This window comes from Lynx canadensis, chromosome B2, assembly GCF_007474595.2.
Source record: "Lynx canadensis isolate LIC74 chromosome B2, mLynCan4.pri.v2, whole genome shotgun sequence".
NCBI classification, from domain to species: Eukaryota; Metazoa; Chordata; class Mammalia; order Carnivora; family Felidae; genus Lynx; species Lynx canadensis.
In genome coordinates, this window is record NC_044307.1 from 14,834,183 (window position 1) to 14,861,558 (window position 27,376).

General features: G+C 44.1%; 1 protein-coding gene across 1 annotated transcript; it reads left to right on the forward strand.

Annotated features, from left to right (window-relative positions):
• On the forward strand, positions 1-25,740 carry MCUR1 (mitochondrial calcium uniporter regulator 1). The gene is made up of 10 exons (XM_030317044.1): positions 1-38; positions 303-727; positions 8,831-8,968; positions 12,416-12,519; positions 13,265-13,366; positions 14,874-14,915; positions 15,722-15,793; positions 19,749-19,802; positions 21,061-21,175; positions 22,238-25,740. The coding sequence occupies exons 1-10, from the start codon at positions 1-3 to the stop codon at positions 22,291-22,293; spliced, it is 1,146 nt and encodes a 381-aa protein (XP_030172904.1). The 3' UTR covers positions 22,294-25,740.
• The last annotated feature ends 1,636 nt before the right edge of the window (positions 25,741-27,376 follow it).

A 27,376-nucleotide genomic window follows, 5' to 3' on the forward strand; every position in this document is an offset into this window, starting at 1 on the left:
ATGCAAATCGTGGCAGCCCGGCAGGCAACCCAGATCCCGTAGCGCCCGCCGCCTCCACCCTACTGAGCTGGTCCGGGGCAAGTCACTCTCGCGGTGCCTGCGACCGTGCCCCGCCCCCGGCCCCGCCCCCTGGCCCCGCCCCGCCTCGGCGCGCGTCCGGAGCCCGGCAGCCCGGCAGCCCGGCAGGAAAGGGCGGGTCGAGGCCGCCGCCCACGCTCGCTCCTGTAGTCTGACACCGGCCGGCGCCGCGCGAGGGGCGGCATGAGCGCGCGCCCGGGCCGGTGACCGCCGTGGCGATGGAGTGCGCTTCGTAGCGGCGGGAGGCCGAAGCGCCCTACGGGCCGCCGGCGGCTTCTGCTCTTCCTGCCCTCCGGCCGCTGCGGAAGCCCGGGTGGCCGCGGCGTCCCGGCGCGCCACTGCCTGTCCGCGCTGCCGGGGGCTTTGGGGGCGCTGCGGCCCCGCGCCCCGGCGGCCCGCGGCGGAGCGTCACGTGCCTCCCCGCTGCTCCTCCTCCTGCTCGTGCCCTCCCCGCGCCTGGCCGCCGCCGCCTCCCCGCGCCGGCCCCTCGCGGAGCGGGAGCGCTCGCGCCCGGGGCCCTCCGTGCCCCCGGCCGGTCGCGGCGGCGCTGGGAGGTGCCTGCGGGGCCTCGCCCCGGGCGTCGCCTCGGCCGCGGGCCTCCTCCACCTGTGCCTAGGCCGGGTGGCCCCCGTCGCTTCCTCCAGGAGAGGTGAGGGCCGCGCGGCCGCGGGATGCGGGGGCAGCTCTGGCTTTAACCTCCCGAGCTGGGGCAGGGGGGAGGCTCGGCCACCCACAGGTCGGGTGTGCAGAGGTCGCCGGGCTCCTCTGCTGGGGCGTGGGGACGAAGGTCTGTGTGGTGCCCTGCCCTGGTGACCCCCGGACGCCTGGCCTTGGCCAGCCGGGAAGAGCCGAATGACGCGGAGTCCCGGGCACCAGGTGTGTGGCGCGCTGTTGGCTCGGGCTGCGGGGAGGACCGCGCGCTGGGCGGGGAGTCGGTGCTCCGGACTGCGGGGAGCCGCCGCGTGGGCGCCGCTGACTCGTGCGTCCTGTCGCGCCTGGGGTGCGGGCGGCTGCGGGGGTCTGCGAGCTTATTACCATTTTATTTACGACTGTCATGGATTTTTTTTTAATTTATTTATTTTTTTAAATTTTTTTTTTCAACGTTTATTTATTTTTTGGGACAGAGAGAGACAGAGCATGAATGGGGGAGGGGCAGAGAGAGAGAGAGACACAGAATCGGAAACAGGCTCCAGGCTCTGAGCCATCAGCCCAGAGCCTGACGCGGGGCTCGAACTCACGGACCGCAAGATCGTGACCTGGCTGAAGTCGGACGCCCAACCGACTGCGCCACCCAGGCGCCCCAATTTATTTATTTTTAAGAGAGACAGTGGGCGGGGGAGGGGCAGGGAGAGAGGGAGACACAGAATCGGACACAGGCTCCAGGCTCTGAGCTGTCAGCACAGAGCCCGACTCCCAAGGAACTCACAAACGGTGAGATCTGACCTGAGCCACCCAGGCGCCCCCCCCCCCGTGCCCCCCCTACTCTAACGGATTTATTAACTCCTTAACCACTAGTTGCCTGTTCTGTGTTTCGCACTTTTCTGGGTCCTTGGGATGTATCAATTGACAAAATCTCGGATCTTCACTCTAGCAGAGGAGATGATACGGCTTGATAGCTTTAACTTACACATACACATATAATTTACATATACGTACGCAAATACTGTAGGGGAAAAAAAAAACAGAGGTGGTAAGGGTTAGAAGTGAGGGGGGCCTCCAGCTATGGATTTAATGGGGTTATCAGAATAGGTTTCATCCAGAAGGTGGCATTTGATTAAATTCTGGAAGGTGAGGGCAGTCACTGCCCTGCATAAAGATTAGGGAAGTCCAAAAACAGGCTCAGTTTACTAGGCAGCAAATGGTTGATTATTAGATCCATCATTTGTGGTCATCTTTATTAATTAGCAAAGGGCAAAAATATCACTTTGGGTGGGCTATACGTATGAGTCGGTAGCCATCAGTAACTACACTGATGGGTATTTATTTATTTATTTATTTATTTATTTATTACGTTTTTCTCAGTAGAAATGCCCTGTGAATGTTGACCGCATCTAAAATTTGAGAATGCCTGTGGCTGGGGGAGAAACTGATTGGGAGAGGAAGAAAGTGAAGGGAGGAAGCTTTGTGTATAAAGGGTGGAGAAAGAGTCGTGAACTCTGTCAGTGTCCTGCAGTAATTCTGAGTTAGAGATGGCTTTGGTCTTTATTTCAGTGCTTTTGCTGCTTGCTTGCTTGCTTTCTTTCTTTCTTTCTTTTTTTTTTTTTTTTTTTGACAGGCTCGTAACTTGTGATTTATTTTCATTTCATAATTCAAGATGCTGGGGCAAAGGGGAAGAGCCTTTTCTCATCAGTTTTCTGAGAGTGTGTCAAGAAGGAGGTCCTATTGGGTTAGTCTCAAAGGATCTCATTCTTCACAGTGAGAACGGATGCCTAACTATGGGGAAATAGACAACACACACTTAAGGAGTGTGTGTGCCCATTAACTAGCAGCATAAGTTTTGGTCCTTTTTGCCTCCAGCCTCATGCTGTGTTCAGTACCAGAGCTACTGAGACTTGAGGATGTTACGAATAGGAAGTTTGTGCCTGGCTTCCTCCTCTGTTCAAGGCCAACTTTGGGCTGCTTATGTATGTATTTTTATTTTTTTTTATTTTTTTATTTAAAAAAAAATTTTTTTTAACATTTATTTATTTTTGAGACAGAGAGAGAGCATGAACAGGAGAGGGTCAGAGAGAGGGAGACACAGAATCTGAAACAGGCTCCAGGCTCTGAGCTGTCAGCACAGAGCCCGACGCGGGGCTCGAACTCACGGACCGCAAGATCATGACCTGAGCCGAAGTCGGACACTTAACCGACTGAGCCACCCACGCGCCCCTATGTATGTATTTTTAATATCCTTTTGATAGCCTGATGGTCCCTCCAAAGGAGAATTCCACATGACACTGTAGCATAGCTCCCTTTACTTGCTTCCTGGTTATTGGTAGGAGTTCCCAGTTCTTGGGCCTCACTGTGTTGTCACCATAAAGGAGAAAAAATGAGTCAGAGGTATTCCACATGCCAGAATATTGGTCGTCCTCAGGCTCTGCCCTTTGACAGAAGACAGGACATGCAGCTTCTGTCAGCAGAGGTTGGCCTGCCAAGTGACAAGTGGCCAGTCCTTTTCTCCACTTTTCAGATGGCAGTACATATTTTGCGACCGAAATAAGTTGTTTTTGGACGAGAAAAAAAAATCTGCGGTATCGAAGTTTGGAATTAGCTCTTGCTTCGAAAGTAGTTGTGATAGTTTATTTTGTGTGTGTGTGAGCAGGGGGGGGGGGGTGGTTAAATCACACAAGTGATTATTTTTCTTGGTTAAACAAGAAATTCGATACTAGAAAACTCCATCACTCTTCACAAGCCCCCTCTAGACTCTAGTGTTTTCAACTCGCGACCCATGGGACAGTTCAGCACAGTTAAATTTCTGGCGGTACCTGGGTGGCTCAGTCGGTTAAAGCATCCAACTCTTAATTTCCATTCAGGTTATGATCTCATGGTTCAGGAGAGATTGAGCCCCACATCGGGCTCTGTGCTGACAGTGCAGAGCCTGCTTCGGATTCTTTCTCTCCCTCTCTCTCTGCCCCTCCCCTGCTCACACTCTCTGTCTCAAATAAATAAACATTAAAAGAAAAAAATTATTTCTGGCCTGCAGCATGCCAGGCCTTCTGCTAGATGCTAACAACGCGAACGTGACTAAGACTGGCTGCTCTTGGGATGTTTGGACTAATGGATGATACAGATGTGGGAATAATACAGGGAGTGCTGTGATCGAGCTGTCTGAACTGGGCTGAGAACGCAGATAAGGAGCAATCAAGGCTGCCCCCTGCCCTGGGTGGAACTAGCAGACAGAACCATACAGAGTAGTGTAATGCTCTGCCCGGAACTTAGTATGTGCTTAGCAGATTGTAAAATTAAATGAAAAAGCGTAAAAAGGTTTCATAAAATTTACCAGTTGAAAAAGGGGGGCAGAGCAGACTTAAGGTTGGAGTACCAAGGTTATGTAAGTGCAGGAAACGGAATAGCTTAAGTGGCTGGAAAGAAATCTGAAAGGGCAAGTGTGGGCTAAATTAGGACAGGCTCTGTATTTGTATGCTTTGCCAATGCCTTTTTTTTTTAAGTTTATTTATTGAGAGAGAGAAAAAAATATGAGTGGGGGGGGGGCAGAGAGAGAGGGGAATACAGCAGGCCCTGTGCTGACAGCAGAGAGCCCAATGCGGGGCTCACACTCATGAACCATGAGATCGTGACCTGGGCCGAAGTCGGACACTTAACCAACTGCGCCATCCGGTTGCCCCTTGCCAAGGACCTTATACTGTAGGCCAACAGTTCTCTGAAAGTAAGGGCCTTTCTTTGTTTGTTTGTTTAACCCTTAAACTCACACATACATGTGATAGCTGTTGCATTTTGTATTTCATCAGTCTGCAAACCGCGCTTGGTACAAAATGATTATTGGATTTCTTGTACCTGATCCCGACTGAGCCTCTTTCCAAGGTGGGAACCACTGCTGTAGCTTACAGACAAGCATCAGATCTGTAGGGTCCTGTCCACGCCACACTTTTGCTTACGTGCAGTTTCCTTTAAAATGTTTGGAGGTGAAGGACTGACTATAGGAGCTGATTAGCTGAACTATCTTTCTAGTCACTTAGGGATCTTACTGAGAAAACCTTTGAACTCTTGAGTAGTGACTGTTCTTTCTTCTACCACCCTTCTCCAAACCTGGCATCGTAGAAAAGCAAGGACAAATATGAGGCAATATTTTCATACAGCTATGTTTATTACATTTAAATGAAAGGGTTTTTTTTTTTAACTTTTTTAACATTTATTTATTTTTAAGAGACAGAGAGAGACAGAGCATGAGCAGGGGAGGGGTAGAAAGAGAGGGAGACACAGAATCCAAAGCAGGCTCCAGGCTCCAAACTATCAGCACAGAGCCCGACACGGGGCTCGAACTCCAACCGTGAGATCATGACCTGAGCCGAAGTCAGACGCTCAACCGATTGAGTCACCCAGGTGCCCCTGAAAGGTTTTTTTTTTTTATATCGTTCATCTCTTTTTTTTTTCTTTTGCTGTCAAAGTGTTTTTTATAGTATGATTGTAATAGTAAGGAGCTATTATGTTTAAATGTCCTTTTTGACAGAATTACTCATTGGCATTGCAATTGCTACATATTTTTTAAAACTATTTTTATGGTTCATGAAATACAAAAGCCAGGGAACCTCGAAACAAGTTTACAAAATGGGTTGGATCTGTGGCTAAATGCACAGAAATTCGTAGAAAAGATAATATACAAATTGTTAGGACACCTCTCTCTAAAGATAGGCTTTTACAGAGACATCACAAAGAATGAAAACTATAGACCAGTATCCAATTCTGGATAAAGACACAAAAATCCTCAGCAAAATACGCAACAAATCAAATCCAGCACTATGTAAGAAAGGAGTATACATCATGACAAAAGGGGATTCTGTCCCAGGAACAGCAGGTTCATTTAAGATCTGAAAATCAGTTCACGTACTGCACCGTATTAAAAAAATAAAGAAGAGAAACCACATGATCATCTCAAAAGACAAAGAATTTGACAACATTCAGCACCCCTTCAGATAAAAAGGTGAAAGGCATCTGTGAAAAACCCACAGCTAACATCATACTTAATAGTGAAAGACGAATACTTTCCCACCAAAGATCAGGAGCAAATCACCATCCATCCAACATCGTACTAGAAATTCTGACCCGGTCAAGACAAAAGGCATCCAGATAAGAAGTAAAACTATCACTCTTCATAGATGACATAATCTTGTACATAGAAAACTCTAAGGAATTTGCTAAAAAACCATTAGAGCTAATTAACCAGTTCAGCAAGATTGCAGGATACAAGATCAAAATTAAAAATGTGTAAAAAAAAAAAATCAGTTGCATTACTCTACACTAGAATGAACAATCTGAAAAAAATCTAAAAAACAATACCCTTTATAGTAGCATCAAAAAGAATAAAATACTTAGGGATAAATTTAACATAAAAACCCACAAAACTTATATTCCACATGATTGAAAGTCTGTGTTTAACTTCTGACTTCCTGAAACTTTAACTGGTAATAGCTTGGCCAGAAGCTTTACCTAATAGACAGTTGTGTATAATATAATACTTTGTCTATGACATGTGTTCTATTCCATATAATAGTGTAAGCTAGAGAAAAGAAAATGTTATTAAGGAAATCATAAAGATGGGGAAATACATTTACAGTACTGTACTATAAAAAATCTGTGTATAAGCAGACCCATGTGGTTAAAACCTGTGTTCAAGTGTCAGCTCTTTTGTGAAACCTACATAACATTATTAAAAAATTAAAGACATAGGGGCGCCTGGGTGGCTCAGTTGGTTAAGCATCTGACTTTGGCTTAGGTTGTGATCTCACAGTGCGTGGGTCCGAGCCCTGCTTTGGGCTCTATGCTGACAACTCAAAGCCTAGAGCCTGCTTCAGATTCTATGTCTCCCTCTCTCTGCCCCTCTCCCACTCGCACTCTGTCTCTGTCTCAAAAATAAATAAACAGTAAAACCAAAAAAAAAAAAAAAAAAAAAAAAGAAATGGAAAGACATCCTATGTTCATGGATTGAATTTGTACTCCCCCAATTAATATACAGATTTAAAACAATCTCTCTCAAAGTTTCACGTGTCTTTGCAGAAATTGGTAAACTGATCCTAAAATTCATATGGAAATACAAGGAACTCAGAATAGCCAAAGCAATCTGGAAAAAGAACAAAACTAGACGACTCTTCCCTGATATAAAGACTTATACTACAGAGCTACAAGTAGTCAAGAAAATGTGGCATTGGTATAAGGACAAATATAAATCAGTGATATATAATGGAGAACCCAGAGATAAGCCGTTATATTTTCAGCCAATTGATTTTTGACAAATTCCAAGATAATGCTGAAACAACTGGACATCCACACTCAAAAGAAGTTGAACCCTCATCTCACACCACGTAAAAGTTAAATGGATCAAAGACCTAAATATGAGAGCTGAAATTATAAAACTTCAGGAAAAAAATATAGGTGTAAATTTTTGTGTCCTGGAATTAGCCAGTGGTTTCTGAGATATGACACCAAAAACACAAGGAACAAAAAATAAATAAATTGGATTTCATTAAAATAAAAACCTATTGTGCTTCAAAAGTCACCATCGATAAAGTGAAAGCCAGCCCACAGAATGGGAGAGAATATTTCCAAATCATGTAAATGATAAGGAACTTTTTCTAAAATGTATAAAGAACTCTTAACAACCAACTCAATAATAAAAAGATAACCCAATTTTTTTTAAATGGACATAGATATTTCTCCAAGGAAGATCTACAAATGGCCACTAAGCACATGAAAAGATGCTCAACATCAGGCATCAGGGAAGTGCAAATGAAAACTACAATGGACTATCCCTATGTTTATTGCAGCATTAGTTACAACAGCCGAATTACGGAAGCAGCCCAAGGGTCCATCGGCTGATGAATGGATAGAGAAGATGTGGTATAGATATACATCGGAATATTATTTAGTCACATAAAGGATAAAATCTTGCCATTTGCAAAGACATGGATAGAGCTAGAGAGTACAATGCTAAGCGAAATAAGTCCTATGATTTCACTCATATTTGGAATTTAAGAAACAAACAGGGGAAAAAAGGTGAGAGAGATAAGCCAAGAAACAGACTCTTAATCATAGAGAACAAATAAGTAAATACCATAGTTGAAGAGACATCTAAAGAAAATAATAATAAAATTGTAATGGGATACCACTTTATACCCCCTAGGATGATTGTAATAATAATAAAAAAAAAATTTCACGTATTGAGGATGTAGAGAAATTGTATCCGTCAGACACTGCTGCTGGGAATGAAAAATGGCATAGCCACTTTGGAAAATAGCCTGTCATAACCTCATAAGGTTAAACACAGTCACTATATGATGCAACAGTTTGAATCCTGGATATATACCCACGAGAATTGAAAACTGGTTTACACAAAATCTCATACACTAATGTTCCCAGCAGCATCATTCCTAATAGCCAGGAAGTAGAAACAACTCAAACGTCCTTCAACTGATGAGTAGATAAGAAAAAAATTGGTATATTCCTGAAACACAATGTGATTCAGCAATAAAAAGGTATAAAAAGTGCATGTAATTACAAGGTGGGTGAACCTTGAAAACCTCACCTAAGTGAAGGAAACCAGTCACAAATACCACATCCCTTATGATCTCTTCCTATGAAATGCCCAGAGTAGGCAAATGCGTAGAGACAGAAAGTAGATAAGGGGTTGCGTGGGGGTCAGGGAGTAGGGAGATTGGGGCGTGATAGCTAAAGGGTATAGGGTTTCTTTTTCGGATGATGGAAATGTTCTAGAGTTAACTGTGGAGAAGGTTGCAGAACTCTGTAATTACAGTAAAAATCGCATTGAACACTTGAAATGGGTGAATTGCATAGTATGTGAATTACATCTCAATAAAGCTGTTTAAAAAAAAGAGGGGTGCCTGGCTGGCTCATTCAGAAGAGTGCGCGACTCTTGATCTTGGGGTTGTGGGTTTGAGCCCCACTTTAGGTGTAAAGATTACTTTTAAAAAATAAACATAAAAAAAACCAGGTAGGCTTTTGAGGTATGCCATGTTCTTTCATGGCTTTCCTTTACCACCAGGTCCTGTTTTGAGCTTTATTGTCCTGTCCTTTCTAGAACTAAGCCTGTCTGCTGGAAGCCTGCAGCTGGAACACAGGAGAGATGTGGAGCACAAAAGGAGGGAGTTCACCTCTTGTGGGAACAGGAAGCTCTACTTTGACACCCATGCCTTAGTGTGTTTACTCGAAGAAAATGGTAATCCTTTTGTGCCAACCTCAATGCCACAGAAAAAAAAAAATGCTGTAAAATACGACTTCTCATGATCTTATCTAATTTCTCATATTATTCTTTGACTTTAAGTCTACAGGTAATCTTTTGGTCACTCTGTGTTTTTTAAGTTCTTATTTTTTGCTTAAGGACATTTTCGCTTCATTGGTACAGTTGAGACTTTTCCCACCCATTTTCTCTCTGTCTGAGAGAAGTGCATTTTAAAAAAATTATTTTAATGTTTATTTGTGAGAGAGAGAGAGAGAGAGAGAGAGAGACAGTGTGAGCAGGGGAGGGACAGAGAGAAAGGGAGACCCAGAATCCGAAGCAGGCTCCAGGCTCTGAGCTGTCAGCACAGAGCCCGACACAGGGCTCAAACTCACAAACTGCGAGATCGTGACCTGAGCCGAAGTCGGACGCTGAACTGACCGAGCCACCCACGCGCCCCAAGAAGTGTATTTTTTATAACATCATTCTAGAAGTACAGCGTTCTAGATAAAAATTTAGACACAAGTTAGCAAAAGTCAGGAATGGTTCCTGTGACAGCTGTCTGTAGCATAGAAGGGGTAGCTTTATTACTGTGCATGATGTGTGCTTTGAAGACTTTTATGAAATTAAAATTTTCCTGAGCAGCAATTGCTAATAATTCTAACTTGTGGCATTTTTAAGTAGTCTAATATTTTCCCTTCTTGCTGTTCATTAACATGAAAGGTAGCTCTAACATATATGACATTTACTGAAAGTGCCTTCAGTACATAGGTAACATTCTCTTTTATTTATGTTTTATTATTTTTTAAATGTTTATTTTTGAGAGAGGGAGAGAGTGTAAGTGGAGGAGGGTCAGAGAGAGAGTGGGGACAGAGGATCTGAAGCGGGCTCCAGGCCCTGTGCTGACAGCTGTGAGCCTGACGTGGGGTTCGAACTCACAAATCATGAGATCGTGACCTGGGCTGCAGTCCGACACTTAACTAACTGAGCCACACAGGCGCCCCACATTCTCTTTTTGTCTCATCTAGACGGACACACCAATTCTCATTCTCTGTACTGTGACCCTTTACTACACTGTGTGGCTGTTTGTCCGGGCTACCCTGTGCTTCACTTGCCCAGGACACGCGACGGTGTGAGTTCTGCCGTGCTGGGGCAGGGGAGTTAGAAGTTCTGGGTTCAAGCTCTGCCCGGGGCCCCACTGCACAGCCAGGCAGCTCTGTCATTCTTCCCAGTTTCCATCTCTTCATCTCATCGGTAGCGTCAGCACAATAAGAATTCCGAAGATCTTTTTGAGAATTAAAGGAAATACCGTGTACTTGAACGCACTTTGGAGAAACGGTCAAGCACTGTATCATAATTTTCACCACTTTGCTTCTCAGAGTTGAAACGTTAGGCCTTTCTTTCACCAAACTGTCTTTCAGCTCAGAATTTGAAAAAGAAGAGCATAAGTGAGAAGAGAGGCATAAGAATTGTCTTGATAAGCAGAAGTCTTCCTACTTTTTCCTTTTTTGGATGGACCTCGTGTTCTTGCATTGAAAGTAACCCAACGTGAAAAGACATGTTCAAGATAATGGGGAGGTTTCGCTCCACGCAGGTGCGTGGGGTTGGTGAGGAAGCGTCACAAATTTTGCTAAGTGGCAGGGTAGCTGCAGTGGCCTCGAGATGGCCTCAGAGCTACGTCCCGCTAACAGGTGCGGTTTACTTCCCCTCCCCCCGCATACAAGTCGATTTAGTTAGTTTTGATAAATAAAAATTGTTCATGTTTAAAGTGTCTTATTCCCATGGATGTACTTCCTGCTTTTCTTGTTTTCAAACCTTGACCCCTGAGTGTTTGCATCTCTCAAGACCGGTGTTGGGAGGAACCCACTGCAGTGTAGGGCGCAAGGCCTCTTAGAGGAGCGATATGGGTCCCCGATGCCGTAGGGTGAGGCCCAGAAGGACCCGTCCAGGAACACCCCACCCTCTGTCCTCTTCTCCGCGGCTGTGTCTCCTGCTTGAGAGAAGTTCCGTCCGTCTTGCAGCTTCCCTGACCCTGATCGTGTATTGGTCTGTCCTCCTCACAAAACATTGATTTGTACCTGGTAACCTGGCAGGTTTTTAGGCCTAACTTCTGCTTTTTCTTACCCCTTTCTCCTCCCACAGCTGGCTATAAATTATAAGGTTGTGGAGTTGATCATCAGCATAAGTTCTCCTCCGGTTTCTCTTTCTCTTTTACTCATCGCTGCCAAACTAATTATATTTAACTGGGAACCTGTCATAAAGTTTCAAAACTTGCAAGACTCATTTTCAAAAAATGGGGAAGGCAGAAAAGAAACAACAAAAAAACTGTCTTGAATCCCAATACCCCAGAGCTAAACAGCATTAACATTTTGGTGGGTAACCTTTTAGATGATTTTTCTAAATGTACATGACCCACGTGTTGAAAATTTAAGGATTTCGAGTAAAGTGAAGGGAGTAGGTCTTTGGAGGTCCTTTTTTGTTTCTTTCAAGTCTTTGCCTTTGGTTTTTAAAAATTTTACTCCCATGCTTCGTCTGACCCAAATTGTATCAGTTATAACTTTATTCAAAGTGCCTTTAATTACAATAATCAGTAGATTCTTCCGTAGTTCTTATGGCTGGAAGTGTTTAATAGAAAAAAAATTACTTTCCAGGGACTTGGTTTTAAACATTTTTATTAGGATTTCCAATGTGAAATGTAAATTACCGTCTACAGTTATTGGAAACAGTGACACTGCTGAGTTGGATGTTTATATAATTTAATTCAGTATCATTTACTGAGTAGCACCTGGCCCCCTCTCCACAAGTAACCCAAGAGACCTGTAGAGGAAATATAAAAGATTGATTTTGTATTTTTAACATCAAATAAATTAACAGCTGAATTACTAGTTATCTTTATATGGTCGGTGATTTGACGGATTTATGCAGGTTATAAAACAATTGAACTTTCCTACTTAGGTAAATTATTCTTTACTAACATGTACATTTTAGAATTCGGGAAGACATGTCATTCTAGAAAATGTAGACCACACAGAGAAAAAGAAAAATTACCTAGGGTCTTTGTTAAATTACAAAAGCAGTAAACTGCATCTGTAATTTTGAGTCTTGCTTTCCTTCCCTTGACCCCACACTTCAGGCTTCCTCTTTGTCATGAGACATTCTCTGGAAACATGATTTTTGACAGCTGGGTGGGATGTTAGAGGACACCAGCCCAACCCTTTATCTTACTTGGGGAAATAGACTCCGATGTGTCATGCTTGTCCAGAGTGACAGACACATCACAGTCTCTGGTCTCTTCACCTCCTGCCACACTGGGCTTTCTGAATTCACTTTCTCCCTTTCTTTGCATTGTCTCCCTTTCTGTGAAGGGTTTTTTTCTGGGTTTTGTTTTGTTTTGTTTTGTGACAAACGGAGTCTCCAGAGTGTGACTGTCTGTGTGTGTTCGCTTAGGGTTTACCACCCAGCAAGCAGAAATCACTGTCTCTGCGTTGGTCAAGATCACCGATGCCAATATGGATATCGTCTACAAGGATATGGTCACCAAGATGCAGCAGGTTAGTTGGGGCACTGTAGCAAATTTAAAGTCTGAAGCTGGGATGCTATTTGTGATATATATTTTTGGATAATACTCTATTGAAAAGCATATGGTACTTTTTTTAAAATTTCTTTTTTTAATGTTTATTATTTTGAGAGAGAGAGAGACAGAGCACAAGCAGGGGAAGGGCAGAGAGAGAGGGAGACACAGAATCGGAAGCAGGCTCCAGGCTCCGAGGTGTCAGCACAGAGCCCGAAACGGGGCTCGAACTCACGAACCGTGAGATTATGACCTGAGCCGAAGTCAGTCACCCAACCAACTGAGCCACCCAGGCACCTCTGAAAGGCATATGGTACTTTTAACCAGTAGTTGAGAGGCGAATGATTCCAGTGGCATAAAAAATATTTATTTGAAGCTCTTTTGTCCACTGTTGTAGAATCGTGCTGGAAAACTCACTATGCTTGAAAACAGACTGTGGCAGTCCACCAACCATACGCAACAAATGGCGATCTGGCCAGCACTGTGGCGGCGTGTTCGTGAGCCGCTGGCCCTCAGACTGCCACCCTTCTAACCGTGGCATGCTTGATGATGATACTGGACTTGGTCTTTACCGTTTTCCTTTCCTCATTAATAGAGCATGGCCTCGCTGCGCTTCTTTTCTCACGTCCGCGTTCTTCTGGTTTCTCGCAAAGATGATACCAGGTAGGAGGCGGACGTCCCAGGCCCGCCCAGGTTATTGATATGTTTTGTTTCTCTCTTCCTAGGAGATCACTGTTCAGCAAATCATGTCTCAGATTGCTAATGTGAAAAAAGATATGGTTATTTTGGAGAAGAGTGAATTTTCAGCCCTCAGAGCAGAAAATGAGGTAACACTGAAGAGCCCCTCATCCTTACAAAATAGTATCGAGACATTGAGACCCAACACGCAGAGACAAAGTGCACGATAGACGTGTCTTCACCAGGTGCCCGCTACCAGTCAGGTCGAGAAGTAGAATGTTACTGGGACCCCAGAAATCTGCTGACCCCCACCCTGCTAGGAAACCACTAGCCTGGCCTGTGGCACCGTTGGCCAGTTTTGCCTTTTCCAGAACCTCATCCGGGGGAAGCATCCATTGTGGCTTGCAGCAGCAGATTTTGCTCTTGTCCACTGTCTGTAGGGTCATGTGAATGTGCCACATTATTTTCCTGTGACGTACAGGAGATTGACCCCTGAACAACGTGGGTTGGAACTGAAGAGGTCCACTTACACAGTTCAGTGAATGTGTATCCTCTTCCTTAGGATTTTCTTTACAACATTTCCTGTTCTGGGGCACCTGGGGGGCTCAGTCTGTTCAACTTCCGACTTCAGCTCAGGTCATGATCTCACGGCTTGTGAGTGTGAGCCCCATGTCGGGCTCTGTGCTGACGGCTCAGAGCCTGGAGCCTGCTTCCAATTCTGTGTTTCCCTCTCTCTCTGCCCCTCCCCCTGCTCACACTGTTTCTCTCTCTCTCTCTCTCTCTCTCTCTCTCTCTCTTTCTCTCCCTCTCAAAAATAAACATTAAAAGATTTTTAATAACATTACCTTTTCAGTGGCTTACTTTATTGTAAGAAGATAGTATATAATATAACGTGCAAAATATGTGTCCTGTTACTGGTAAGGCTTCCAGTCAACAGTAGGCTATTAGTTAAGTTTTGGGGGAGTCAGAAGTTATATGCAGATTTTTAACTGTGTGTGGGTCAGTGCCCCTAACACCTGCGTTGTTCAAGGGTCAAGTGCATATTAAAATTGTTTCCAAATTTGGGTTCTCTTGACCAAGTGGTGCTATAAAGAATCCCGTGGTTTGTAAAGTGCGGCCCGTGCTGTGTTTGCATCCTTCCTTTTGTTTTCAGTCCTCGTTAGAGTTCCGTAGAGGAAGTCCATTTATTACCGGTTCATCCTAGTCTTGTAAGAAGGCTTCTAGCAAAAGATTCCTTCTTTTGCTAGAAAATGGTAAAGTTTGAAACTCTCACACTTGTCCTTGAAATCAGCTTGTTTGAAGGCAGAATTTGTTCAAAGTTGAAGGAGGTATTAAAGAAAGCAGGGCCTCTGGAGGCAAACATATATGTTGAAAACAATTGCATTATTGATTTTATGTAACTTTTGAAATGAATTAAAACTGATCTCAAGATAGGCACACGCGTGGTCTTACCCTCCTGGCCTGACAGATTTCTGCTGCGGGGGCTGTTCGGGTCACATTTCATTCTGAATGCGGCGAGGTTCGTGTTCAATGAGAAAACAATCAGGAAAACTCATGCACATACGTGTCCTGATGTGTGTATTACCAAGTTTTGTGTATTTTTTTTCTAACCTTCTAAGCGTACCCTTGACTTTTTTTTTTTTAATGTGTTTTTAGAAAATAAACCTCGAACTACATCGGTTAAAACAACAAGTAATGGTAAGATCCTCACTCCTGCTTTCTTGTTTGCACTTACATAAACGTAGTAATAAATATAATGTCAGAAGCCCTTTAATTCTATGTTAATTATTTGTGTAATATGTCTCAGAAGTACACATTGGAAGATTTAGCTAAGAACATAGTCACGGAATAAGTTAGCGATGTCTGTAACCAAATTCGTTAAGAAAATTGTGTTCTAGGATGAATCGGATGAATTAAGTCATTTTTAGGTTAAAAAATTCTTAGGTAGCCACTTGGAACCTCTAGATTCTCTTAGAAGAGACTGGCCTTGGAGAATTACCTGTGGTTTTAAATGCTTACTGTGCCAGCTGTTTGATTTTTTTCTTTTTTAAGTGGAAAGGACATGGATGTTAAGGAAGAAAAGGTTCTGGTGAGTGTCAGAAAGAAGGCTTTATTTAAACCAGAATTTAGTATTTTCCTTCTTTGAGCCCAACTCTGCTTTCCAGAGTGGTCCGGGGAATGACTTTTGCCACGAATTCTGTAAAGAGATTACACTGGGAATCTTGAGGTTAAAGGCGACAGTAACCCCCCCTGGACTGACTTGAGCATAAAAGGGGATTGTTTGTGTATACAACTGGGGACTCCCAAGACAGGGCTGAGTGCAGCCATGGCTTGGCCAGGGACGGTCCTCCTGTCTCCGTATCTCTGAGAGCCCCTGGCCCCGCCCCGTGCCTCAGCCGTTGGCTCAGGAGAGAACCAGCAGGGTCACCATTCTAGGCTTCGCACCCCAAGGTTCCCCTTTCTCACTGTGGACTTCTTTCTTTCTTTCTTTGCCCTCCTCCTAGGATGAAGTGGTCAAGGTCCGGACAGATACCAAACTAGAGTTCAATCTAGAAAAGAGCAGAGTGAAGGAACTGGTATGTCCTTTCTTTAAAAACCGAGTGCGAATTCATTTCTCCGCAGGATGCGTACTTGGTCAGGTCTGAGTTTATTTACAGCTCAGCAGTGCTGTCACACACTTACCCAGGTATTGTTGGTAGGCAGTTTTCGCTTTAATTCTGTTTTTGGCTTACAACTTAAATTTGATGCTTTCCAAAATGGCATTAAAATGCAAATTTTGGAGGGATGCCTGGCTAGCTCAGTCCGTAGAGCCTGTGACTCTTGATCTCAGGGACACGAGTCCAGGCCCCACATTGTGTGTAGAGATTACTCAAAATCTTTAAAAAATCTCAAAAAAAAATTTTTTTTTAATTAAAATCTTGGTCAAATCAAGTTTGAATCTTATTTCAGAGAGACTAAATTGTGTGTTACTTAGATGTTACCAAAGAAACCAAACTCAATCTCGCTCTATTTAATCTGACTTAAACCTCCACGGGTCCTGATTTCTCAAAAGTTAAGTTGATGATCTGTCTTGAATATTAAATTATTAATATCAAATTCTACACTGAAATTCAGGATTAAAAAAATATTTCCATGTAAGCTTTTTTTTTTTTTAAGTTTATGTATTTTTGAGAGAGACAGAGAGGGAGATGCAGAATCCAAAGCATAGTCTTTTTTTTTTTTAATAAAGACATCTTAATGACTTTATTGCATAGTTTTGAAATGCAAATTCTAAACGATTCTTTAAGTTACGTTAAATTGAAACTTTTAATTAGGAAAAGTAGTTGTATACATTTGTTACAAAAAAGATACTAGAGTAAGTAAGCCGACTAGCACTCATACAGCAATTTGTGGGATCACATACGGGGACCCAAGAAAACTGGAAATACAGTTCTGCTGCCCTTGCTTTTTTCAAACACGATGCAGATAAGTACTTTTTCCCCCCTCAGAACTTTCACAGTAATACTTTTTGAAAAGTTTATTATATTATAATCGACATATACAGCATTATATTCATTTCGGACATACAAGATAATGATTTCATATTTGTATACATTGCAAAACCATCACCACTGTGAATCTAGTCACCATCTCTCACCATACATTGTTACAAAATTTTTTTCTTGCCATGAGAACTTTTATGATCTGTTCTCTTAGCGACTTTGAAATATACAATATAGTACAATTACCTGTAGTCACCATGCCTTACATTACATCCCAGGACTTACAGTGTTTACGACTGTAAGTCTGTACCTTTTGACCCATTTCACCCACCCTGCAGCTCCCACCTGTGGCAGCCACTAATCTGGTCTCTCTATCTGTTAGCTCAGGTTTTGAGGGGTTTCTTTTTGGTTTGGGGGCAGTTTTTTAGATTCCACATGTAAGAGAGATCATACAGTATTTGTCTTTCTCTTATTTAATCACCCGAGGTCCATCCATGTTGTTCCCAACGGCGGGATTTCCTTCTTTTTATGGCTGAGTAATATTTCATACACACACATATATACGTACACACACACACCACATTTTCTTTTTTTCTTTTTTTTGACGTTTATTTTTGAGAGAGAGAGATTGCACAGGTGGGGGAGGAGCAGAGAGAAAAAGAGGAAGACAGAATCTGAAGCAGGCTCCAGGCTCCAAGCTGTCAACACAGAGCCTGACGTGGGGCTTGAACCCGCGAACTGTGAGATCATGACCTGAGCCAAAGTCAGATGTTCAACCAACTGAGCCACCCAGGCGCCCCATATGCACCACATTTTCTTCATTCACCCATCAGTGGACACTTACCTCTTCCACGTCTCAGTGATTGTACGTAATGCTTCAGTGAATATGTTCTAATAAAGATACATGTTGAGTTGCCTCTGGCGATTTTTAAGCCATCCATCTTCTTCAGGCTTTATTTCAATTTGATAGCAGTAGTTAGATAGTGTCTTTATTCTTAGGATAATGAGAAATACGGGGTGCAAAGCATTTTTCACAAATAGAACTGGGTACACCTGTAGAAACTGAGTATGCACATTTGTCCATTGACTTCGTGTTTTTCACAGTCTGTAACCAAAATGTGCTGCGATGATAAATGAAGCCAGTACTCAAATGCAAATAGGTACTTAACTTTATTTTAGAACTGTGTCTGGATTTCAAGAGTTGAGCTGAGCCTTGTTGTCCAAAGTAATTATCAGGCCCATGTCACCTGTCTTTCTTGTCTTAAAAAACACGTCTCAACCATGAAGATTAAATCACCTCCTCCCGCTAAAATAGTTGACAATCATTAGCATACAATTAGTCTCTAGAAGAAGAGAAACTCTTTTAATTACATTTGTCCCTATGGGTTATGTACCTAGCAGAAAATCTGAATGCACTTGATTTAGCCCATAGCTAACCAGGTGGGGAAGAAATACATCTAGGAGATGGGAAGGTATGGGATTGATAAACATGGGCTAAAGCCAGTGAATTTATGTGATTTATTAGCCCAGCTGAGAAATGGTTCTCAGTAATCCTTAACTTAGAAGACTCTGAAATGCAGGACAACCGTATATACTGTTTCGCAGCTGGCGTGGATTCAGTGTGCATTGGGGAAGATGAGTTATTTGACCCTCCCTTTCCTCGTTTAATAAAGTTATTCTGGGGCGCCTGGCTGACTCAGTAGAGCATGCGACCCTTAATCTCAAGGTCATGAGTTTAAGCCCCACATTGGGCGTGGAGCCTACTTAAAAAATAATAGTAATAAAATTAAAGTTATAATGCTGATTCAAAGATATAACTGGTGGCACTTCCAGCCAGTTTCAAAAGCAGTACAGCCTATAAACTGCTTTGGGGTGCAGGAAGATGGAATCCCATAGAAGTTATTCTAAAATCCATGGCCATGTCAAGATTTAGGCTTTTCTTTTCTGTTTAGCCAAGACTGACTTAGGGAAGACTGGAGCCCAAGGTTTGCAGAAAGATCCAATCCACCCTGCCCTCTTGTGGTGATTTGATGCATAGCTCTTTCCTTTTCTGAAACCTTGACATACAAAGAGGCGATGAGCAGTCTTTGGTCCTAGGCTATTCCTTGATTTGGGGTTTTGGGTTTTGTTGGTTTTTTTTTTTTTTTTTTCATTTCTGGGCATCACTGTTTTTATACTCTATCCCCCTGGTATTGCCCGGGGAACATTTTATAGCTAGAACGTTTCTAGATACTAGAGCATTGATTTTCTCTCCTATAACAATGTTAATTTAGTGACGAATTAAAAGCTAATTTTTCACTTAAATTATAGGTTTTCGTTAACTCAGTTAAATCCTAATGCCCATTGCTAAGGTGGTATGTCTGAATTTGGTCTCAATGACAACAAAATTGCACTAAATCTTTGCATAAGCATTAATAGCCAAAGGCAAGATACCATTTTGATTCTGGGTAGTGCTAGTCTGTTCCTTTATTAACACTGGATTGTGACAACACCCAAGTGGGTTGTTGTTGTGTAATTAAAACCAACATGTGATGGTTTGTGCATTTCTTGTATCAATGTACTTAAATTGTATCTTTAGGCAACATGTGCGTCACAGAATAATATTCTTTGAAACTACTTTCCCCCCCAACTTTATAAAACTCCTATCTTTGTCTAAGCCTCAGCTAGTGACCAATTTTGTAATTGTGAAGGGATAGCTCCCAAACTACATCCTTCCCCACTTTTTTCAACCCTCTCACAACCAAAAGGCATCTGACTCAGCAGCCATGCAGATTGGTCCCCTAGTGGGAGGGGCCTAATGACATCACAGCGAAGCGAGCACAGAAGCAGGGGAGAGAGGTAGGGGGTGACAGGGTGATGAAAGGAATCCAGATACTGAAGCAGTGAGTGGCTAGAAATCAGAAAGTTGAGCAAACGCATCTACAAGAGCGGGGCTAGCAGCAGAGGTGATCTCTAGTGTTCTGTGTTCTTGGAAGTACGGAGAATGCAGAAGGAGGAAAGGGAGAAAGGAATAAATCAGAATCTGACCTGGGTTACATGTTTGTTTCAGTATTCGTTGAATGAAAGGAAGCTGCTGGAAATGAGGACAGAAATGGTGGCATTGGTAAGACATGAGACTGACTTTCCTTGATGGTTGTGTCCACCTTTGCTTCATCCCACACATGGTTACTGTCATTCGTGATGTGTCATAGGGAGGATGCACGCAGGCTCAGCGTCCTAGGGGTTTTCTTTTCAGTACACATGAAATCGCCACCTGAACCACTTCTGAGTGAACAGTTCGATGGCATTAGGTACATCCACATCATGACACAACCATCACTGCCGTCCATCTGCAGAACTCTTGACCACCTGTAGAACTGAAACCACCTGCTACACGCTAGGTCGCCATTCCCTTCTCCCCTGTTCTACTCTCTGTCTCTATGGGTTTGACTACTCTGGGGACCTCATGGAAGTGGAGTCATACGGTGTTTGTCCTTTTGTGACTGGCTGGCTTATTTCACTCAGCACAGTGCCCTTAAGTTCATCCGTGTTGTAGCACGTGTCAGAATTGCCCTCCTTTGTAAGGCTGAATAATACCCCATTATATGGACGTGCCACGTTTGCATTATCCTGTCAGTGGACACTTGGGTTGCTGCCGTCCTTTGGCCATCGTGAATAATGCCGCTATGAACGTGGTTGGACACGTACCTGTTGGAGTCCCTGCTTTCAGTTTTTGGGGTATGCACCCAGAAGTTTGATTATCTTAATGGAAGTTTAAATCTCAGTGACTGAAGAATAAGGAATGGAGATTTTTTTATTTTTTATTTTGTTTTTGAACTTAGGGCACGCATTACTTTTTTTCCCCTCCTATGTTACTTGGGACCTCTGAAACTCACAAGACACTTCCATCAGAGAATAGAATATTCCTCCAGAATATTTTTTACTCATCCAGGCATTTATTTCCTTACTCATTCCCTGAATTGTTAGCCATAAGGAACTACAAGTGATCCTTGAACGATAGGGAGATTAGGGACCCTCCCATGCATCAGAACTCTGCATATAACTTGTGACTCCCCGAGCACTGCACCACCAATAGCCTCCTGTTGACCGGAAGCCTTCCCAGTAACATCAGTAGTCAGTACATATTCTGTGTGTTGTATGTATTGTATACTGTATTCTTACAATAAAGTAACAGGAATATTAAAGGCCCTGATCAGTGCACATAGTGTGAGGATAGAAGAACAGAGACCAAAGCTCAGGTCTCCTCAGTCTTACCCCAGCTTTCTCTCTGACTGCACCCTGCTGGGGAGGGTCCTTAGGAGGGAGCCATGGGGACAGAGGTATCCCAGCTGGTTTAATGCTGTGACTCTCTGTTTTAAAAGCATGCCCAGCAAGATCGGGCTGTCACCCAGACCGACAGGAAGATAGACACTGAGGTCGCTGGCCTCAAAACCATGCTGGAGTCGCACAAGCTTGATAACATTAAATATTTAGCAGGTAAGCTATTTTGTGCCGAAGTCGTTCAGAACAGCTGAAAATACATAGAATTTAGAAAATAAGTCAAAGATGCGCACTTTGTTGATTCTAACACATTTTTTTCACATTTTAACGTCTCTGAAATTAGAAGGCACCTTACAATTTCTAATAGGTGGATCATCATACCGTAATTCGCCTTTTTTCCCCTTAGTAGCATAGCGACGTGCTTTACGATGGTCAGAATCTTAAATTTTCTGAGTTACTCTCATTGAACAGTCGTTACTTACTTGAAAACTTTTTTAGTGAAATTCAAGATAGAACATTTTATGGATGGAGTAAAAGGCTTTTGAACTGTGATCTCTCTGCTTCAGTTGGTCCCACTCCCTGTGAGGAGCTATTTTGGTTTTGTAATTTTTGAGCCCGAAGAGGAAATGAAGACTCACGTGTGAATATAATTAGCCATCCGTTGCAACTCCTGTTTAACGTTTTGGATTAATCAGTATTTCAAGTTGCTAAAGCATTTAGAAGTGGAATTTTGTTCATGAAGGTTTAAAGGGTGTGTCCCTGTAATATACATGTATTTTGTGACCACAGAATTTCGGTGATTCTCAGCTTTCATTAAAAAGTTTTGTTGAATATTGGATAATTTGTACTTTGAAGATGATGATTTGAAGGAGTGGAGGGTTTTTTTGTTTAACGTTTTTATATTTATTTTTGAGAGCGTGCAAGGAGGGGAGAGGCAGAGAAAGGGGGGGGGCACAGAGGAGCCAAAGCAGGGTCCACACTGACAGGAGCGATCCCAATGTGGGGCTCAAACTCATGAACCATGAGATCCTGACCCGAGCCAAAGGCAGACACTCAAGTGCCTGAGCCACCCTGGTGCCCCAAGTAGTGGAGTGTTGTCGTGGGCAGGTGTCTCGTGGAATATGGCACATTAGCAGACGATCTGAGTTTCTTGCGTTTGTTCATTGTTTTGCTTGGTGGGTAGGTGGATAAACAGCTGTGTTTTCTTAATGAAAAGTTGTTCCTTAAGTAACTGTTAACTAATACTATGCTCGATTTTTTTTTTTTTTTTTCTTACAGGGTCTGTATTTACGTGCCTAACAGTAGCTCTGGGATTTTATCGCCTGTGGATGTAATAAAGTATCTGTTTAAAGAAATCCTTATCGTTCTGCCTTAAGAAAACCAGACTGCTGTCCTTCCCCGCCCCCTCCCCCATTTCCAGATTTTAACCCTGGTTTCGATTTAACATGTATTATTTATTTTATGCAGATTATGGACATATGACCAAGGAAAGGAGTCAAGAATTTCATAATTGTTCCTTTCGTCTTTTCTGTCTAGTTGGCTTTGTAACGCTGAGCGGTGGTGGACAAAGTGTGGGAGACCCCGCTCAGCTGGACCAGTGAACTTGGTCTAACCTGTGGGACATATCAACAGTAAATATTTGCATAATTCTCCACAATTTTAAATCTTTTGTCAGAGGACGTGGGGGTCTCAGCGTCTTCACTAAGTGCTGAAGAATCACCGAAACTGAACCAAGAGCACCAAATCCTCTTTACCTGAGGACCCGGTCCTTCCCATCAGCCAGTCCCCACATTAGGGTAACTGTGTTTCAGGCCCAGTTGTTTGGGGTCTTAATGATTCCCCTCTCCTGTCCACCCAAAGCAGATTTTTTTCCTCTTCATTTCCATTGTCTTTGTTATTGTCATGGTTATTTTTTACGTGCCTTCCAGCTAGAAAATCTTGTTGCCTAACGAAGTTTTGTAATGGTACTGGGGACTCTCTTTTACCTCCCAGAGTGCTAGGTTTCTCTCCCACCCTCTCACTTAAGTCTCCATGATGTGAGAACCGTAAGGTAACTCCCATTTGTGGCATTGCCTACCTAGAAAACGCGCTAATTCTCGGCATGGAAGTCTAGTTTGTGCAACATGGTCTCCTTCCTTCTGGTCTTCATCTGCTTTGCATGCAAGAGAACCACTCAGTTTTCCTTCTGCAGCAGTATCTAGATCTTTAGATAGCGGATGCACTTTTTACACAAGTCTTTCTTTAATGAATATGCTTGGAAGTTAGAGAACCATCATGCTAGCTCATCGTCCAAACCTGGGTCTATTCGTTTGGTTGTTCAGGACTTTCTTATACTACTACCTTACCTCTGGTTTTTAAAACAAATAAATGCCTAGATACTGACAGGGTCCTTTTAGAGAAGCACGTTCTCATGTTATTTGAATGACTGATGTGGGAGAGGAGAAGCATTTTTAAAAGGAGGACACGGAGACCATGTTTTCCATCTCTCTCCACACGCGTGTGCACACGACCTGGTACGGTGGAGAAGACAAGTGTCGCTCAAACGGGTGGAATAAATCACCCACCGTCACTGTTGGCAGACAAATTACCTTTGTCCTTTGGATGTCATTTCGAAACTTCAGGAAGTGTAAATCGTTGTCTTTTGTCAAAACATGGGTTTAGCACAGAGATTCTGAACTCCAAATAAGCATGAAAATCAAGTACTTTGGCATTGGTGGTATCAGTTTCAAAGTGAATGTAATGTAATCGTTTTCAACTTGATCCAGAATTCTCTCAACTGCTCCATAAACTACTGTGGCAGTACGTTCTTCCCCTTTCAGGGACGGAGCCCCAGAAAATACTGCACATTTAGCAATTGCCTTAATTATTAAAGATTTAAGTAAATGACATCCCATTAAGACCACGTTTGCCACTACTTAATGTAGATACAACTTTCGTTAATAAGAACTTGGAGAGAGGGCCTGGAGCGCAGACACTCCTCCAAAATTAAAAGAATCCCCAAGAGGCACAAGCACTGTAGGCAGTTACGTTTCAGAGCAAACAGTAACTCGTGTAGGTTAAAAACAAGTGAGGTGACCTTACTTCCCGGTAAAATATGTTTTTAAGTGGCATTCAGTGGGGTGACACTCTTTCATCTGCCAGAAAGTACTCCAAGTGCCATCCCCGCTGTTTGCAGTAGTGGGCTGCGTCAGGCCCTGGATCCGGGGCCTTGGATTGTGCTCTGGCGTCGTTTGCAGCACAGGACAGCCTCCCCATCCCCGCAACCTTGGGAACAACGGACTCGCCTTTGGGTGGCTCGGGTTGCGTGCGTCCGTGGAGGTTACAAGGGTTCGGGACCGTGTTCTCTTTGGTCAGAGGTCTTCTATGGGAAGAGCATATGGGCCAGAAACACGAGCATGCCCTCCCCGCTGCTGGCTGGCCCAGGCTTCTGAGAGCAGCGTGACCGTTCCCTGAACTAGCCTGGCCCGGAGGGATTCAGATCACTTGGGGATTTAGGCCTTCGCCTAATTTCTAATCTCAGGAAGGGGGAGGATGCCCGACCCAACTCGCAGGGAGCTCGTGTCCGGGCCCTGGGGAGTTAACCAGAGCTGAGAGCTGCCAACACGCCCCTGTGGGTACAGGTGCCTGAGCTACGCGTGCCCAAGGCAGGGCATCGGATGGACAGGCTCCGTCTCCTTCGAGGCTGCCTCTGCGTTCCTGCCTCCTCCTCCCGCCTGCCCTGGTTTGTTTTTTTTTTTTTTTTTTTTTAAGAACCTAAACTCCAAATCGACTCCTTTCCTGCTCCATTAGTAAGCAAAACCTGCCTGTCTCTACGGTTCTTTCCAGGAAACAGCAGTTTGGTCTCGGGGCCGTTCTTACCCCTTCGGCCGGTTTTCCAGCTTCGTCTCTAACAGAACCAAATCCGAATGTATTCATTTTTTCCCTCAAGTACGCCAAGGACCTCAGTTGAGAAGTCAAGTTCGAGAAGAAAGGCTTGACTCAAACCAGACATCTCGCTGGAATTTGTCTCGGGAACACTCTAAAAATAAACACCCTGAGCCACAGCGAACATGTCCCTGCCTGGGTTGGCCCCGGCTCAGCTCGTGCCCTTCCCTTTGTAGCTGCCCTTAGTGACAGGAGCCTCGCTTCTGTGTCTCTCGGCCTCCTCCCCGTCCCCGCCTCTGCCTGTGCATTAACCATGTCAGCACCGGCCCAGCATTTCTCTTCCACCCCACCATGCTCCGTCGAATCTGTCGCCGTCCTTTGCGAACGAATCTAGGACCCCCGTCTAGGAAACTTCGGCCTTAACGTACGTGTATCAGATTTGCAGCTTTTCTGACACTAGAGCAAGAACGTGTTAAGCGGAAGCTATTCCTTCTGTATTCTCTGTGTTGGGGAATGTCGAGCCTTTCGTTGCGCTTCTATTTTGAAAATACCTGTCCTGCTGAAGATTTACACTCCCGTTCCTCTGATTATAACCCAAATCATTTATTAACCTTTTCGTCACTTAAGCAAACACTCAATTCCATTTTATTGTAGAGTGGGTATAATATCTTTATTGTCTAAAGTAAAATATGTGATTGTTTCTGTGTGCCTACTTCTCATTCAGATTTTTCAATGAATGGAGAAGAACTAGAGCAACCTGTGCGTGCGCTGTATTTTAACTGTTACTCCCTCCAATTGTATAGGGTAATGTTGGTGTATTATAAGAAAATCTAATACCCCCAAGATTGGGTTTGTATAGACAACCTGGGAAGTGCTTATTTGATTTACAAAATAAATTTTTTTATTATTCAAAAGAATCAGCATGCTTGTGTAAAACCCTTTACTTGAGGGGAAATGAGGTTTTCAAGCTCAAGTTTGAGAAGTATGAGTGTTAGGAATCCAAATCAGGCTAGCCTGAGCAAGAAGGAATCTGCCCTTTTAGCTCACAGGATCAAAGCTCAGGAGGGGCGAGACTCCAATGCCATCAGACCTCCTCTCTGCACCTCTTACCTCCCCTTTCTCTCCAGGTGGGCAAAACTCTCTCAGACCAGCTTCCTGGTGAAGAACCGGAAAGGCCCAGCACACGCCCTGAGGCTTGGTGATTGGAGAGCTCATTCCACTGGGACAAAGCATATCCAAAGCCTGCGGCCAAGGTGGCAGCCGAGCAGGAGGGTGCAGGGAGGGGTGCTGTGGTTCCTTGGGGCAGCTCCTTCCCTGGAGACCCGCTGGGCAAGCGTCCCAGCTCTGGAAGAGGGAGCTCTTCACGAGTCACTGTGCAGGCGACCTTCAGTGTAACCGCGTCTGCATGCGAGGAAAGCAGACACCTTGGGAAAGCGGACCAGTGAAATAGCTGAGAAATTAATGTTAGGTACGTTTCATGGTCTCCAACCAGAAATCTACCAACGGTAGAGAGTCAAATAAACTGGACTTGAGGATGAGCCTTAAAGTTGCTAAAAAGCCTCCAATGATTTGCAGACTCGGCCTCCGTGTTTACAAAGCGGGTGGGGGGCGTCCATCCACCTGGTCCTGCTCTCACATGCACGCGGTGCGGCAAAACGAAAGCCTTGGCTTTGCCTCCGGCCTTTGATGTCCTCCAAAATAAGAACGTTGCGTCGAAGGATGGCATTTTCCAGAAAGAGCTTTCTTTCTGGAATCGAAGACTCCGCCTTTCCCCAGCCGAGCTCTGCCACGCATCGTACAGCCAGTGGCGTCTACCTTAATTCCGCAGCTTCCACGCGAGGGTCACAGACTGCGGGAGGCTGGGGAGCTTTCGCGGGGGCCACCGCCACCCACAAGGATGTGGCCATCTGCACCTTAACGTCAACAGCTTTGGGTCGCCTCTTACATGTTACAAGTACGCGCACAACTATTTCTAGGCCAGCACTCTCAGGAGGAAGGAGTTGAGGCTGGGTTGGGTTTTTTTTAATGTTTATTCATTTTTGAGAGACAGAGAGAGACAGAGCATGAGTGGGGAAAGGGCAGAGAGAGGGAGACACAGAATCCGAAGCAGGCTCCAGGCTCCGAGCTGTCAGCACAGAGCCCGACACGGGGCTCAAACTCACCGCAAGATCATGACCTGACCGGAAGTCAGACGCTCAACCGACTGAGCCACCCAGTTGCCCCGAGGCCTGGGTATTTTATAAGGTCCTAATTTATATTTTTCTCTCCGTTTCATCCTCCCCGTCCCCTATCAGTTCATGATTTGGAAGCTTAAGATCGGCCCAGGGAGCTACACTCCCAGTTGTAGCTCGGGCACTTTAACTGTCTCTGGAAGATATTATGGTTCTTCCATGGCCACCTGAGAGCCCACGACGTCCGTCCTCCCAGGAGAGAAGAAACAGCTGCTGAGTGGCACCGTGTCCCTTACTGCACGAAAGCCAGCGTCTGTGCCTAACACGGAAGCATTTTTTTATTATTTCTTTTTTATAGTAGTTTGTGGTGTGTGAGCCTCAC

What these genes read in the sequence shown, in the direction of transcription:
- MCUR1 (XM_030317044.1), top strand. Translation starts at nt 1, where the DNA reads ATGCAAATCGTGGCAGCCCGGCAGGCAACCCAGATCCC. An exon ending in CCCTCAGAGCAGAAAATGAG is followed by an intron (nt 13,367 to 14,873) that starts GTAACACTGAAG and finishes ATGTGTTTTTAG; the next exon opens with AAAATAAACCTCGAACTACA. An exon ending in TAACATTAAATATTTAGCAG is followed by an intron (nt 21,176 to 22,237) that starts GTAAGCTATTTT and finishes TTTTTCTTACAG; the next exon opens with GGTCTGTATTTACGTGCCTA.